Source organism: Ciconia boyciana, chromosome 10, assembly GCF_034638445.1.
Source record: "Ciconia boyciana chromosome 10, ASM3463844v1, whole genome shotgun sequence".
NCBI lineage: Eukaryota > Metazoa > Chordata > Aves > Ciconiiformes > Ciconiidae > Ciconia > Ciconia boyciana.
In genome coordinates, this window is record NC_132943.1 from 11,725,599 (window position 1) to 11,739,317 (window position 13,719).

At 47.1% G+C, this 13,719-nt stretch overlaps 2 protein-coding genes across 7 annotated transcripts in view; both read left to right on the forward strand.

Annotated features, from left to right (window-relative positions):
* The window catches only part of SLC12A8 (solute carrier family 12 member 8), a 59,249-nt gene extending 50,236 nt beyond the window's left edge, over positions 1 to 9,013 (forward strand). For 5 of the 6 annotated variants that reach the window (XM_072874748.1, XM_072874750.1, XM_072874747.1 and 2 more), the window contains 3 exons: positions 1,897 to 2,014; positions 4,225 to 4,285; positions 6,996 to 9,013. In XM_072874748.1, the coding sequence (XP_072730849.1) occupies positions 1,897 to 2,014; positions 4,225 to 4,285; positions 6,996 to 7,161 (345 nt within the window). In that variant the 3' untranslated portion in view covers positions 7,162 to 9,013. Of the gene's footprint in view, positions 1 to 1,896; positions 2,015 to 3,624; positions 3,898 to 4,224; positions 4,286 to 6,995 lie in introns of those variants that run through there. The other variant, XM_072874749.1, reaches the window with a different exon arrangement.
* Positions 9,014 to 12,413: 3,400 nt separating this feature from the next.
* The window catches only part of LOC140657583 (uncharacterized), a 60,338-nt gene continuing 59,032 nt past the window's right edge, over positions 12,414 to 13,719 (forward strand). Inside the window, exon 1 of the mRNA XM_072874825.1 lies at positions 12,414 to 12,455. Coding sequence (XP_072730926.1) covers positions 12,420 to 12,455 — 36 coding nt within the window. The 5' untranslated portion in view covers positions 12,414 to 12,419. The remainder of the gene's footprint in view (positions 12,456 to 13,719) is intronic.

The window sequence follows — 13,719 nt, forward strand, 5'->3', positions numbered from 1 at the left end:
TGGGATGGAGAGAGACAACAGCTTCAAAGCTGTGTTGCTTTTCGTTATGAGCCAGTTTCTGCAAGCCCGGGGTGAGGTTTCATTAGTGCTGACCTCCTGATAACAGCAGCCCAGATGTGAAATTCCCCCTTTTGAGGGAGGAAAGTGGAGCATTCCTCTAGCACGTTACTTTAAAGAATAAATAACTTTTCAATAGCTTCTGTCTCAAGCCACTGAGGAGTTTAGGTCATTTAAATTCATCTTGGGAAGATGGATTAATGGGCAGATGACTGGGAAAGCGTCAGATATGCATAATGAATGACCCATATGGCTTTGCTACATGACGGGGATTTCATAGCTGTGTGTAAAATGTGACAAACCCACTCGAACAACACACCAAACCCTTTTAGTTTAATCCTCAGATGGAGTTTGATACCTACTTTTCAAATTTGCTGCTGCTGCTGCCAGCAGCCAGCTCCTGGCAAGGGGTCCTGCTGGATGGCAGTGCCAGGGTGGGATGGATGTGGAGGCTCCTCTCTGCAATTACTTCTTTAGGAGGTTGCACCCTGATCCTGTCTCGGGGCTCGGTAACTAACGTGGCTCCCAAGGGCACATCATTGCAGAGCGGTCAGCTCCCTGCCTTCACGGGGGAATTTGCTTATGATGACTGACGTGTTCATTAAAGCAGATTTGGTTTCCTGTCAATAGTCAGACTTGGGAGGAGGTTGCAGCAGAGCTGAGAAAGGATCAACAATGCAAAATAAAATCACAGAAGCAAAAATCAGATGCATTTATTCATCCTGGCTCCTTTCCCGTCTGCCCTCTCTCTTCGAGCTTCACTGATCGTGTCAGTCTGGACTCATTTTGCTCTTTCTTTGCATGCTGCCCCTTGCTGCTCCTACCCTGATCCACAGAGATGCTACCCCTGCCCCCATTCATATGCCCCTTGAGCCAAATCTACCTCCTGAGCTGGTGAGCCTCTGGATATTCCTCTTGGAGTAGCCCAGGCAGAGACCTGAGGTCCACGCTGCCTCTAGGACTCAAGGTAGCTCACTGAAAGCTACCTCCATGCTGCTGAAGATGACACTGTAAACTTGTGCTGTCCCTCCTTTTAACAGTGAGACCAAACGAGGCTCCCTATAACATGGGAACCTCATTACCAAGAAACTTCAGCCATGCCATACCCAAATCTTTTCAGATAACACTGGGTGGAAATGCTCTGTGTGTGGCCAAAAGCCATGCACCATGGAGTGTTTTGCAGGCAGGAGATGACGTGGTTCCCCAGGGGTCCTGCTGCACCACCGTCCTCAGCCACTGATGCCCAAGAGCATCCATCCACCCACGTGGTTGTGACTGGCATCGATCCTCCCACGGGCAGGACCTGGGTTGTGCAGCAGGTCTTGGGCAAGGAGAGCCTCTGTTGCATCCCCATCCTGGGGCATCATCAGGAGGGAGACACCTAAAAGGAAGCGCTCGTTGGGGTAATGCCAAGTGGCTGCATCCTGGGTCCTGACTGTGCACATCTCTTGTAAAGTACTCCTGAGAAAGCTGCAGGTGCGGAGATGCCATCGAAGCACTGTTTTTCCAGGAATTTAAAGCCAAGATGCAGAATTTCTGGCAAACTCCCCCCCCAAAAAAAGAACAGTTATTGGTGCTCTCATAACAACTTTAAAGCTCCAGCACTGCCTCAGTTATTAAAGAGTTTTCATTGGAGTTGCAAAGCATGCTCATCTTGCAAGGCTGAAGAACAAGTTGTTGAGCTGGTGTGAGGCTGTGTCTGAAGGTGAGTAGTCCTTCCCGGGCACTGCAAGGAGGTCAACGCAGCCGCTGGGCTTTGCAGAAAAAGGACTGTCAGCTTGTCATCAACGTGTTATCTTACGGACTCTGGGGTAACCCCAAACCTTGTCTTCCTGACAGGTGATCGTGTCCCTCATCATAATGTTTGTCATTCAGTGGATCTACACCCTTGTCAGCCTGGGTGCAGCAGTTATTCTGTATTTCTACATCGGCCAAGTGAGCCCGGGACTCCCCCTTGGTGAGTATTTTTTTTCTGTATTATTAAATCTGCTTAAAAATTCATTAAGCTTTAATTTAACTTAATTAGGAATCGAGACTCTTGTGTTTAATATGCAGGTGACACAGTGAATGATGAGGTTTTGTTTCATTGCTAGTTTTAATAAATTTTCTCTCTGGCTCTTTAATTTTATATTGGATTCTAACTGCAACTAGCATGAGTTTGATAGCTTGAACGTTGTGCTTATTCCTTCAATATATTGTACTTTAAATGGCAAAACCAGATACTAATACTAAGACTTAACAGGGATAGCAGATTGTAAATGTATCACACCAATGAGAAAAATCTGCTGTAAATACATTTTAATAAACTTAATTAATCAATCTAAACCCACCTGAGAAAATTTTAATGAAAATGGGAATTATGATGAGTATCTCATTAAATCTCAGCATTCATAACTGCAGAACAAGAGAGCCTTTTGATTCCAGAACTAAAGAGGTTGAATATGTTGGGAACATAATCTGGGAAAATACTCTTAATGCAGAGAGCATTAGAAAGGTCTGCGCATGTGATCAGCTTGAACAAGTTCAAAATTAAACAGTGAAGCACATTCAGAAAGCAGCTCATGAGAGCCTACAGCTCCTTGGCATGGCCACAGGAGGGGTGTGCATTGTGTCTCTGAAGGGAGAGGGTGATATGCATGCAGTGTGCGTGTACTCACGTATTTATGCATAAATACATACGTAGGTGCATGCACGCATAAGTACCTACACGTGTGTACGTGCAATTTTTTGTCCAAGATGAGAAAAGTCAAAAGAACCTGAGTTCGTGTCTTCTAAGCAATGCAGAAATAGCTACCCGGGTTTATTTAGGTGAAAGATGATTAGACACTAGGTAAATAGGTACTAGATTTCAGAAACCCAAACGATGAGAAACCAAAAAATAGTTGTCACTCGGTAATGATCAAAACATCGCTCACCGATGCTTCTCTTCCTACTCTGATTGATTTCTTTTCTATTTATCTGGATGGGATAGTAGAAAAGAGCTGAGACTGTGGATAGTACTTGCTAATTTGCATCTTTTGAACTATATCTAAATTTTAACAAAGTTTTTTATATATTAAACGTATATTAAACAAAACACAAACAAGGTTTTCAGGCTTTGGAGTTTTCTTTGCCTTTGTATATTCACTATGTTATATCTCTGTTATCTGCTTTTGAAATATTTACCAAAAATGACTTTAAAAAGAATTCCTCAGTCCATGTGTAGAGGATTTTGGAAGGTGTTCTGAGGAATGACAGCGTAATTACACATTTCTTTCTTGGTTTCCTTTGCACTTGCATTCCCATGCATACAGTAAAACAACCCACGGCAAAGAAGAAGTTAGAAATGAACACTCAAAATTCAGCCTGATTTTTGTTTGGCTGTGAGTGAACGTTATTGTGCAGCCACATGGCATCCAATGATCCATGAGTTTGTTCTCCAAAAGACTGAACGACCCTTCTGTCTAGAAAGGTTGGGAGACACTGGCTTGAGAGATGCTCTGGATTAAAGACTAGATTAAGATCTTGGGAGCAGAAGTGCTCTGGGATTTCAACACGTCCCTTCTCCTCTCTCTTTCTCCCCAACAGCCTAAGCCAAATCCAGCAGGCACTGCCAGGTCTCTGTGCTCCTCCCTGTCCCTCACCACAAACTTCTCCTGCTGCCAGCTCCGCAGTTCCCCGCCCCTGCAGTGAGCCAGCGCAGGAAACTAGCTCTACAGAGAAATCAGAAGAAAACAGGTGTTGGTGTAATAGGCTAAGCCAGCTCTCCATGGGGTCAGACGGGAGGGAATGCCTGGTGAGACCGCAGCCACGCTGGTTGAGGTCGGTTGAATGGCTCCTCCCGTCTCCCCATCCCTGCAGTGGGAATGAGCTTTGCAGTCCAGGGAGGAGAAGGTACTGCAGCGGGTGTCTGTGCTTTGCTCGCTGCTTTACTGGGGTTTTCGCAAGCTGTCAGTCTGGGAAAGGATAGCTGTTCTCTGTGGGAAATTTGGGTTAACTTTCTTGACAGTCGTTTAAAAGCTGCAGCGTGTGGTGAGACTGCAGGAGTGTTCTCACCATTGACAAATCTTTGTGTACTGAAGGCTAATAACAAGCATGTTGGTTTGAGATTTATGCAAAAATTCAGTGGCATAATGCTATTATGAGAGAATTAGCACCGTACTGACTTCTCGTGCCTTTTCTCTGTAGGAGCAGCAGCGAATTTCAGTTTCTGCGGCTGGATTAAGTCGGTTTTGATCACCTCGTGCAGGTTGGTGCCAGTCACTTGGCAGTGACCGAAGCGGTGCTTGTTGTTCCCGTGACCCACTAATGTGCACAGAGAGGGGTGGCAGAGTTGACTCGCTCATTACCTTAAGCAGTCCCTTCTTGCATACTCAAAGTTATTCTTAACAGTAAAAATAACTGTTTGCTCCCATTAGCCTGGTGTATAGCTGACCGCATAAGTGGGAGAGCTGGAGTCTCCTCTGCCTCATGCGTGGACACGTCAGCTGCTAACCATATCTTCATTCCTGAAGCTTTATCTTACCCCAGAGGTCTGTGCTCAACCTTGGTGGCTCAGGTTGAACTGGAAAATCTGGTAGGAAATGAGGAACAGGAGACACCATCTCTTCCACCCACCATCCATTGAAAGCGAATGACTATGGTAATGGTGGAACAGGCACACGTGGCAGCTGTGCTCGAATTTCAGAGAGGAAATGTGGGAGGAAGCCGCAGTGGCTACAGGGCATATACAATAAACAAGGTCTTCAGTGAAGGAACCATTCAGTATTGAGTCTGCATGGGACTGCGGTAGCGTTGTCTTGGGGTTTTCCTTCCCAGAAGTCCTTAAGGGTTTTGTTTGGTTGGTTATTAACTAGTTTTGTTAATCTGTTTTGATCCTATTAATTATTAATTCCCTCACATTTGGGTTTCCCACAGAGCGTAGTGACCATCTCTGCTGCTGTACAATGCAGTGGGATTTTGAGGTCCTCAATCTGTTGGGTTGCTTTTCTGTTGTGGTGGGTGAACACTGTAGTAAGGACTGCACAACACGAGCTGCCGTGCATTATGTCTGCAAATTCGGTAGCTTCTTTAAAACAAATGAAAGTCCAGGCATTTAAGCACATTGGCACACACCCGTGCCTGTCTTGCCAGCTCCTGCCTCTGCCCACAGCCCCTATAACATGGCCACATACCTTTGGTAGCAGAGGTGGCTTGGGAGAGAAGCTGGGGGTGATGGGACCTCTCTTAGGTCCCCACGGCAGGTGTGTGGCATTGCCGAGAACAGACAAGTCCGTTCTCCCACATCACATCACATCACATCACATCACATCACATCACATCACATCACATCACATCACATCACATCATCCCTCTCTCTACCAGACCAGTGGATGTCTCTGCCTATGGGACTGCACCTCTTGCCATGAATAGCTTTGTCCACGCAGCTACTGCTGCCTCTCGCGGCAGTTGTGTAAAGCTGCACGCTCGTCTAAGCGTTAGGGGATGAGAGCCCAGGTTAGACAGACTACCCAGAAGAGGAGGAGCGAGGGGGTGCAGAGGGTGTGCACTATGTTTTCTGCATATCTCATTTGGAGTAAGGGGTTGTTCCCCACCCCTTTTCACAACGTCTGCCGGACTGGTGACATGAGCCCAAGCCAAGGGTGAGGAGGTGAGGATGGGAACAGGGCACGTGGGGCCATGCTGAAGCACTGCCAGAATTACTCATGGCACAGTGAGTCAGACCCCACTGCTTCGTATCCTGGACACTTGCCTGTCCGGATCCACCTCAGCGTCCGGGCAGATTCATGGCAGGTCATTTTAGCTCGGTACAGCGATGATTATAGAGCAGGATTTTCCTCCCAGTTGTCCCTCGGTGCATCTCAGCCCTGTCTCCATCCCGTGGTCAGAGGTTTCCCACAGGAGGCTGGTTGAGATGCGAGGCTTCATGGAGAGTTAGCATGTGCGGAAAGGAGAAACTATCCCTCCCAGAGGGGCAGCCCTGCTTCTTGTGGGTAGAGGTGCTGTTGTCACAGGGGGATTTTATCCTGCGGGTTACCAGACCAGCACAGTCCTTAGTGCTTCGATCAGTGCAATCGATGAGCAAAGACCCTGCCGAGGAGGGCTGAGTGGGGAGCTGGCGAGTGCCCAAGGCAGAAACTGATCCTATTTCTCTCTCCTGAAAGAGTGCAATCTCTGGGTCAGCCAGCCAGCTTGGTCGCCTTATCCTAATGCCAGGGCTCCTGCTCATGCTGGCACAAAGACAATTTCGGCTCTGCTTGGGGGTCGGGTGGGTCATTTTGAAGCCCACCTTTGCTACGCTGCAAGAAATTGCATTGAAGTAATGTACAGGTTTTTCCTAAGCTCTGTTTTCTTGAAATCCAGGCAAGATATTTTAATGAATTGGAGGTAAAGGAAAAAAATCCCATTAGACTGCAAGAAAGTTGGAGGCAACCAAGGATCCTTGACACCTCTAAGGCTCTTAGGTGCTCAACGAGGTCTGAATCGGTGCTATAAGCTCTTACAGTTTTGATTTGCAGATGTGCAATAAGGTTTTCTTAAAATCAGCCTCTGGGATAAAGAGAATGCAGGAAAATCTCCTCTTTCATGTAAAAGAGTTACAAAAATAATTGTATACTAAAGCTTAGGACACCATAAGAAGGGTATTTTTCATTAGAAATGGTTCATGCTCCTTCTTCTGCTGCACAGTGTGGAACGTGTTTGCCATAGCCAACATCCAAAAAGGAAACTGGTTTGTTAAGAAAATGTATATTTTCCAGTGTTTGCTGGGGGAAGGGAGTATATTTTTTGTGCTCCTTCTAAGAAAAATGTTTTCAGATTAGCTCTATGCCTCCCAAGGGCGCCAAGAAGGATTTAGGCTCTTCTCGAAGCGCCCTGCCTTGTTTGCGCAGCTGAGAGCACGGCTGCTAATGGATGGCAAACACGGGGTGATGCGGGCGCCTCTGCTACTCTGTTTGCAGGAGAAGGCCATCTCCCAAGGAGCAGATCGTGGTGACGCCGTCCTTTGCAACAGTTGGCATGGAGACCACGCAGCTCACCGAGGAGAACGCAGACTTCGCCTCGCGGGACCGCTATCACCAGTCCTCGCTTATCAGCAGAGAGGAGTTTGGGAATCAGTTCCAGTAAAGGACACAAAAAAGATCAAGCCGTCACTTCAAAAAGCATTTAGAAATGCTAATGGCTGCCATGGTGCCTTGTGAAATACTTGAATATATACGAAAAGGATGTGAAGAGTTATTTATATATTCGAGGTTTGTTTGTTTATGCAAACTACAACATTGCTGGGTTTCAAACCTTATACAAAATGGGGGGCAAAAATGCAAATGAAAGGGCCAGTCCAGGGAAGCGATGAGTTACTGAGGACAATATAATCCTTTTAAAGAATTCAATTATAAGCGCTATTGAGCTCTAAAGACCGTTGCTGCTATAAAAGCTTACAAGACCCCATTTCAAATGTCTTCTGGGTGACTAGGGACGCTTTGTGCCTGGGAGCGGTGACCTCGGCGGCAGCAGCCAGCGCCCCGCTCCCAGCTGTGCCGCGGATGGATGCGACCTTCCAGGTCAATTCACTTCTCCTCTCAGCATGAATTTGTCTGCTTGTAATACAGTAATTTTCTACCTCAGCATTTCAATTACCAAGGTCTTAGGAAGTACTTTAAGGCATTAGACAATAGGCCAGGATCAGTGGCAAGTGCAAGAAGATTATGAAATATGTTCACAGCTGGAATCGCACATTTAAATGCAGTAATGCAGTATAATGACCTCTACTGTAAAACTGTGAAATGATGTCTTAGAAGTTGTTCGTAGTGATTTCCCACATCCCTTCTGACGTGACACCTGGGACCTGACAACATAGCTGGGTCCAAATAGAGCATCTCCTGGCTGAAGGGACAGATCATTCAGAAGTGTCTTAACAAAACATGTTTAGCCTCATCTTATTTTGCTTAAAGCCCATCCCACAGTGAGCTCCCACAAGGAGCCGTTTCTCCCACGGCCATGATTTGGGATGTGGGAGGGTCAGCCAGGGATGCTGCAGGATTCCCCGTGCAGACCTTAGGGGTGGTGGGCAGTGGCTGTGGGGTGGCGTGAGGTCTTGCACGGACGCCCCTGTCACCATAACTTCTGCTCCCCAGGGGAAAACCCCTGGCTGAGCGCTGTCCTGCCTGCAGGCAGCGGTCCTGGCAGAGACCCAGGGAGGTGCAGGGGAGGGCTCTGGGTTGAGGCAAGCCCCAGCATGACCAATCAGTTCTGATACTAAAAGGAGGGGGAAATCACTGCCTTTCACTTCCTTTAATCTCTAAGCATTTCAGCCTTTAGATTATTTATTTCTCCTTCTGTGCAATAAAAGCTTGAGACACCAGCAACTCCCCTCTGTGCTTGCTGTGGGTGCGCTCGATGCCTTTGAGCACCGGGGTCGTTCAGCTTGCCAGCACTTGGTGCCCCGGTGTTACCAGCCATGGGGGGACCCTCCATCCCATCTCGTGGTCTGGCCAGCTGCAGCTTTGGCTCTTCCAGTTTTCTTACAGAGGGAAGCAAAGGAAGCTTTCTGCTGAGATGAAGAAGAGAGTGATCCTGGTGCACTGCAGAAAGCATATTAATTTTTCACGGTCGCAGGTCTTTTACTAAGTGTTTTTAACCTTACTTATCTCAATAGAAGCAAGAGGGAAGTTATGCTTGTGGGGCCACCTCTGAGCCACCTCAAGTCAGTTGTTCTGTGTTGGAAACTCTCTTTCCAGGGTTCCTTCCTTCCATTGCCTTTCACCTTTGGTTTCCAAAGAGTCTGGATCTGTTGTGGGGATGTGGCTCCATGCCGAAGCTTCCCCGGGGTTCCCTGGGACCAGCGGCTCCAGAGAGCTCTTCCTGTGCTCATAGCATCCTTGACCTTGGCAGCTACTGCTGTTGTGCAAACTCCAAACACTCCTTGGTGCCGATCCACCGCTGGCAAGCCGCATGGTGCTGTGTTATCCCCTGTTACAGTTTGATATGCAACCATAATGCCATTATTGTAAAATCTTGTATTTCATAAAGTCCTGTTGCATCAAAATGTTGCAGGGTGTCTTCCCTCCCAAGATGAGGATTGCCCAGCCCCACATTTCTCTGTAGCTTGAACAAAAGACAACCCCAGAGCACTGCATGAAGTGATTAATGGGCAGAAATTCCTGGGTTAACTTCTTTGTTATCTCCTAAACAATTTTGTTCCCTTCTTAAAATAAGGCAGCAATCAGGAGATCCAGAGAGGGAGGTTGGGAAAGGTCCCTTGACCGTGTACCTTGCCGAGGAGCTGCGCTGGCTGAAGCTGACTCGGTGGTGGAGAGTGTTTGCCTCTCTGACACCGCAGTCCCTGCCCATCCCCAAAACTGAGATGTGATGGGCCAGAAGTACAAGCAGCTTCTCCCTTGGTCTAGCAGTATTGGGAAGGTGCCCCACAGCTTTGCTTTCAGCCGACTAAGTCTGCAGCAGCTGTCCCCTTCCCCTTCCTCGACCATCCTGCCCCTTTAGCCCCAGCAGCCCTTCGCATTCAAATGTCCTCTGGAACAATTTGTGTTGAGTTTGCCTGCTGGCAAAGCCTCCGCCAGCTGCTGGAGGAAGGCACTGTGCTGTGCAGGGGCTCGGTGAGAGGATGTCCGGAGGGCTCTGGGGTGCAGGGATGGGTCATGCTTCACAATTTCTGGAAGAGGGCAGCGGCAGGGCTGGCATCAGCGCCGGATGGCAATAGCTGCTATCGGGACCTGGCAGCGGAGGAGATGCTCTGCAGAGGTTGTCGTTCGGGGGGTTTCTGGTCTTTGGGCTCCGTGTTCTGCTGCTGGAGAAACTCTGCCACCTGCTCCACTGGCACCACCAGCACAGCAGGAACCAGCTCCCTCTGCCACCCAGTAAATATGGGCACCGGGTCCTTTCCTCCCCCGTATCTGCAAGGGAGGAACGCATCGCATAGGGCTGGTTTCCTCGCTGCTGTTACAGGTTATGAGTAGAGCAACTTTCCTGTTTAATGCTTTAAAAGGGACGTGCTGATCTTTCCTGGAGCGTTAGCTCTGGTATGGTAAGAGTGGAGGGAAGCCTTGCTTTAGCACCGATAACCCCACAGGCTTGATAGCGCTGGAGACTCGATGAGTTCAGGCCGTACACGTACGCAGGGCTTTGCACATCAAGGAAGCTTTTCCAACGAGAAAGAAAGAGCAGTTGCATTGCCAAAGATTGGTGTGTTGTCTCAAAAATATCTGTAGCTTCTGTAGCACTCTAAAAAAATGGGTGAAATTAGGGGTAGGAATTTATCAGCTTCACGTTTAGTGGTTGTTGAAGGGAAGAAATGCAGGTGGGGATTGCCACAGTGAGTGGGAATGTGCTGCTTTCATCCCCCCCGGGAGCCAGGCTGTGACTCCAGATGCTGCGGCTTTCATGAATATTCAGCTTCCCTGAAGGTGGGTTTGGGACCCAGCTCTGAGCATCATGTGTCCTGTGTAGGTTGCAGCTTGGTTCACGTCATTATGAAAAGGCCGTCCTATCTTCTAAGGCATGTAAGCTTTGTTAGCATCTATAATTATTTTCTTTTCAGCTGGAAATTTTACTTTTTTATTATTATTATTTGAGAAATGAGAATGTTTTGCAATGGGTCAGGGTGTGGAAACATTTGTTTTCAAGAGAGATGTGGATGTAAAAGCTCGGTTTTGTTTCCTTTTGAAGACTCCAGCCATAAATTGGTGGCTCTAGTTTTGATGGCTTCTTTTGCAGAACATACAAGCACAGAAGGCAGTGGAGGATAAATATTTTATTACTTGCCTTGCAGTAGTGCCTGGAAGCTCATGCTGCGTCAGTGATCCCACAGCACTAAACGGGTCTGGAAATCAGAATCTTCTGCCTCAAAAAACTTGCAGCACAAATAGTCAAGACTAAGAATGGGCAGGAGAAAAGTGAAGTTTTATTGTGATATTGGCATTAAGAGACAGCTCCTCTGTTGGTATAAATTGTCATCACCCACCTGGATCTGCCTGTGTGTCCTGTTAGGAGTCTGCACAGGGACAACCAAGCTCCTTAAATCCATAGCTTAGCTCAAATCTGCCTTTTTTTCTGCCCTCTAGGCTCTCTCTTGATCATCTTTGAGTTGCCTTGGATGGTCTTTGTTGTGTACGGTGGCCAAAAAAACCATGCACCTGCTATGGTCACTTGTTCATAGCAGATAGGCATGACCACAGTGTTGAAGTAGCAAAGAATGATGACAAAATATGAAATGCTGCTTCTGTGCGTGGCTGAATTTAGGCACAGGGGGCTCCCGGTGCCCCGTGAGCTGGCATGCTCTCACCCATGCACCTCTGGTTCAGACAGGCAGAGCTTCTTAAACTGCATCATACTTACACCTGCAAGGTTGGAAGAGATTTGCTGAATCACAGGATTAACATTTAGGTTAGTGGGAAACCGAGGTTATTTGAATTATTGCCTTTGCCTGGTGAATTTTAGAAAAGGCAGTTACTGGGATAAAAGAGAGAAAATTGTGTAGACAACCTATACATTTGGTAACTCCATATAAAAGAGGTATATAATGGACTTGCTTATATTCCTGGCTCCGCAGTGGTGTGTTGCTGAGACCCAGATCTGGTGTAGCATCACTTAAACCTGAGACGAGGTGAGACCTCAGTGCTAACAGCCTTAAAAGCTATGGACGAGAGGCTCTAGCAGCAAACTGCAGGCTAGAAATAAATAGCTTTAAAGCCCGTACGGCACAAGAGAGGCTCCTTCCCTTTCCACCTTCCGCCCCTCGTGGCTTTTCTCTTGTGTCTTTCATGCATGTTCCCCCCAGCCTGTGCCCCCTGATACCTGGGATTTGCCCCCTCGTGCGAAAGCGAGTGGAAACACGGGCGCGCTCCCAGAAACGCAGCGGTCAAGGAGCGCACCTGTAACTTCATCGGATTCAAATGTTGCCCGCAAACTTAGGCAAGGGCTTGGTTTGGGATTTTAAGGGCACTGCTGTGCAGTGTTTTGCTCGGCTCCAAAATGGCTGGGTTTTTCTTGATGTGCTCCAAACCAGAGCTTGCTGAAAGGGGTCCTAAAAGAAATAAATCAGAAATTTAGAATTGCTTCTTCCCAGCAAGATTTAAATGGCTTATTTTTTTGTTTTTCCCCAGAAAATATGGGATTTATTTCCAGTGACAAGATTCAAAATGTAACGTCATTTTAATTTGTTGTGCATTTTTCTGTGAGGGATGAGAAGAGATCATAAGACCCGTATCCATCCTGACCTCCAAATGTCAAGTATCTGGAACAAGCAGCTTCCAAGGGAGGTACAAGGCAAGCAGTTCTTGTAAAACTAAATCAATAAAATACCACCGCCCCCAAAATTTCAAGAAAAATGGTCAGGTACTAAGTGCCTTTTGGATGATTGGGATCCATTAATGGACGGCTTACGGCATCGAGAGGAGATGGGGAAGGTAATTAATTACTCAGTTAGGAACTATCTGTTCACTTCAGAAACTCAGGACTTTTAATAACAAATTCCAGGAGTAGAAAATATTCACGTTGTACCTTAATTCATCATCAGCTTAAAACTTGTCTGAGGTTTATGAGCCTGATCCAAGTTTTGGACAGATCTGGGCTGAGTTTCAAGGGAGCTGCAGGAGTTTCATGACATTGGCTGGGGCTGCGAAAGGCTCCTATAGAACCGGAGAGAAGGGACCAGTCAATGTAATCCTGACGAAGTGCTACAAAGATGCCTCTTCGGTAGAGACCCCAGGGGTTTTTGGTGATTTCAGACTGAAAAAATGCAGAACTGGGCAAATTCGGTCGTGTGTTTCCAGCCCCTTAGACTGGAAAGTGGCAATCAAGGTGAAATAAAAACAAACTATGGTTTTCCTCCCCCGAAACAAGGTGATTGGTGGGATTCAGTTAATCAATGTATGGTAGCAATCATGTTCTATATAGTTATGTTTTAAGGCTTCCTGTGTTGCTGGTTTTTTTGTTTGTTTTTAGCTCCTTCATGTATTGAACGTGCTGGTTGCTTTCAGGTGGAAGCACTAAATGCATTTTATACATAATTTGGGGAGACGTTTGAGGTCACAGCCTCTTTCAGGAGGATGCCATGGCATTATTTTACATCAGGGTTTGCCTGGTCCAGCTGAATCCTCAGGCACCATTTCATGCATTTAAATCTCCTATTAGTTTTGTGCTCTGAAGGAGGGAGGGGAGCAGCCCTCAGCCCAGAGCTGCCCTGTAACCATTATTAGCAGGATGCAGCAGCGGAGCGTGCAGTCGTGCCACGGGGATAAACAACTCCAGGACCACGCGGAGAAAAGCCAAGTGCCGGTGGCCTTCACTGAGCACTCGTGCTTCACACAGCCACCTTCATCCTGCTGCAGCGCATCCTCCTGCCACCACCCATGCTTCTTCCCCAGCCTCCCAGGAGGGTGCCTAACATGGTACGTGGGTGGCAGGGGTGGCATCCCCGCCACACTACCCTCTGCAGTGCCAATGGATAAAAAAAAAAATCAATTTTTTTAATTTAAAAAAAAAAAAAGTGAGATTTTTTTTCTCCATGTTTTCATGTGGCTGTTGGAGCTGGAGCTCAAAGATATCAGTCATAAATTGACTTCTTTGGTGCAGGGATATTCCTTACGAAGTGGTGAAGGTAGGAATAAAATAACATGGCAGGAAAACACAGTAGCTTTAAATTTACAGCCACTAAACGTTGGCAAATTA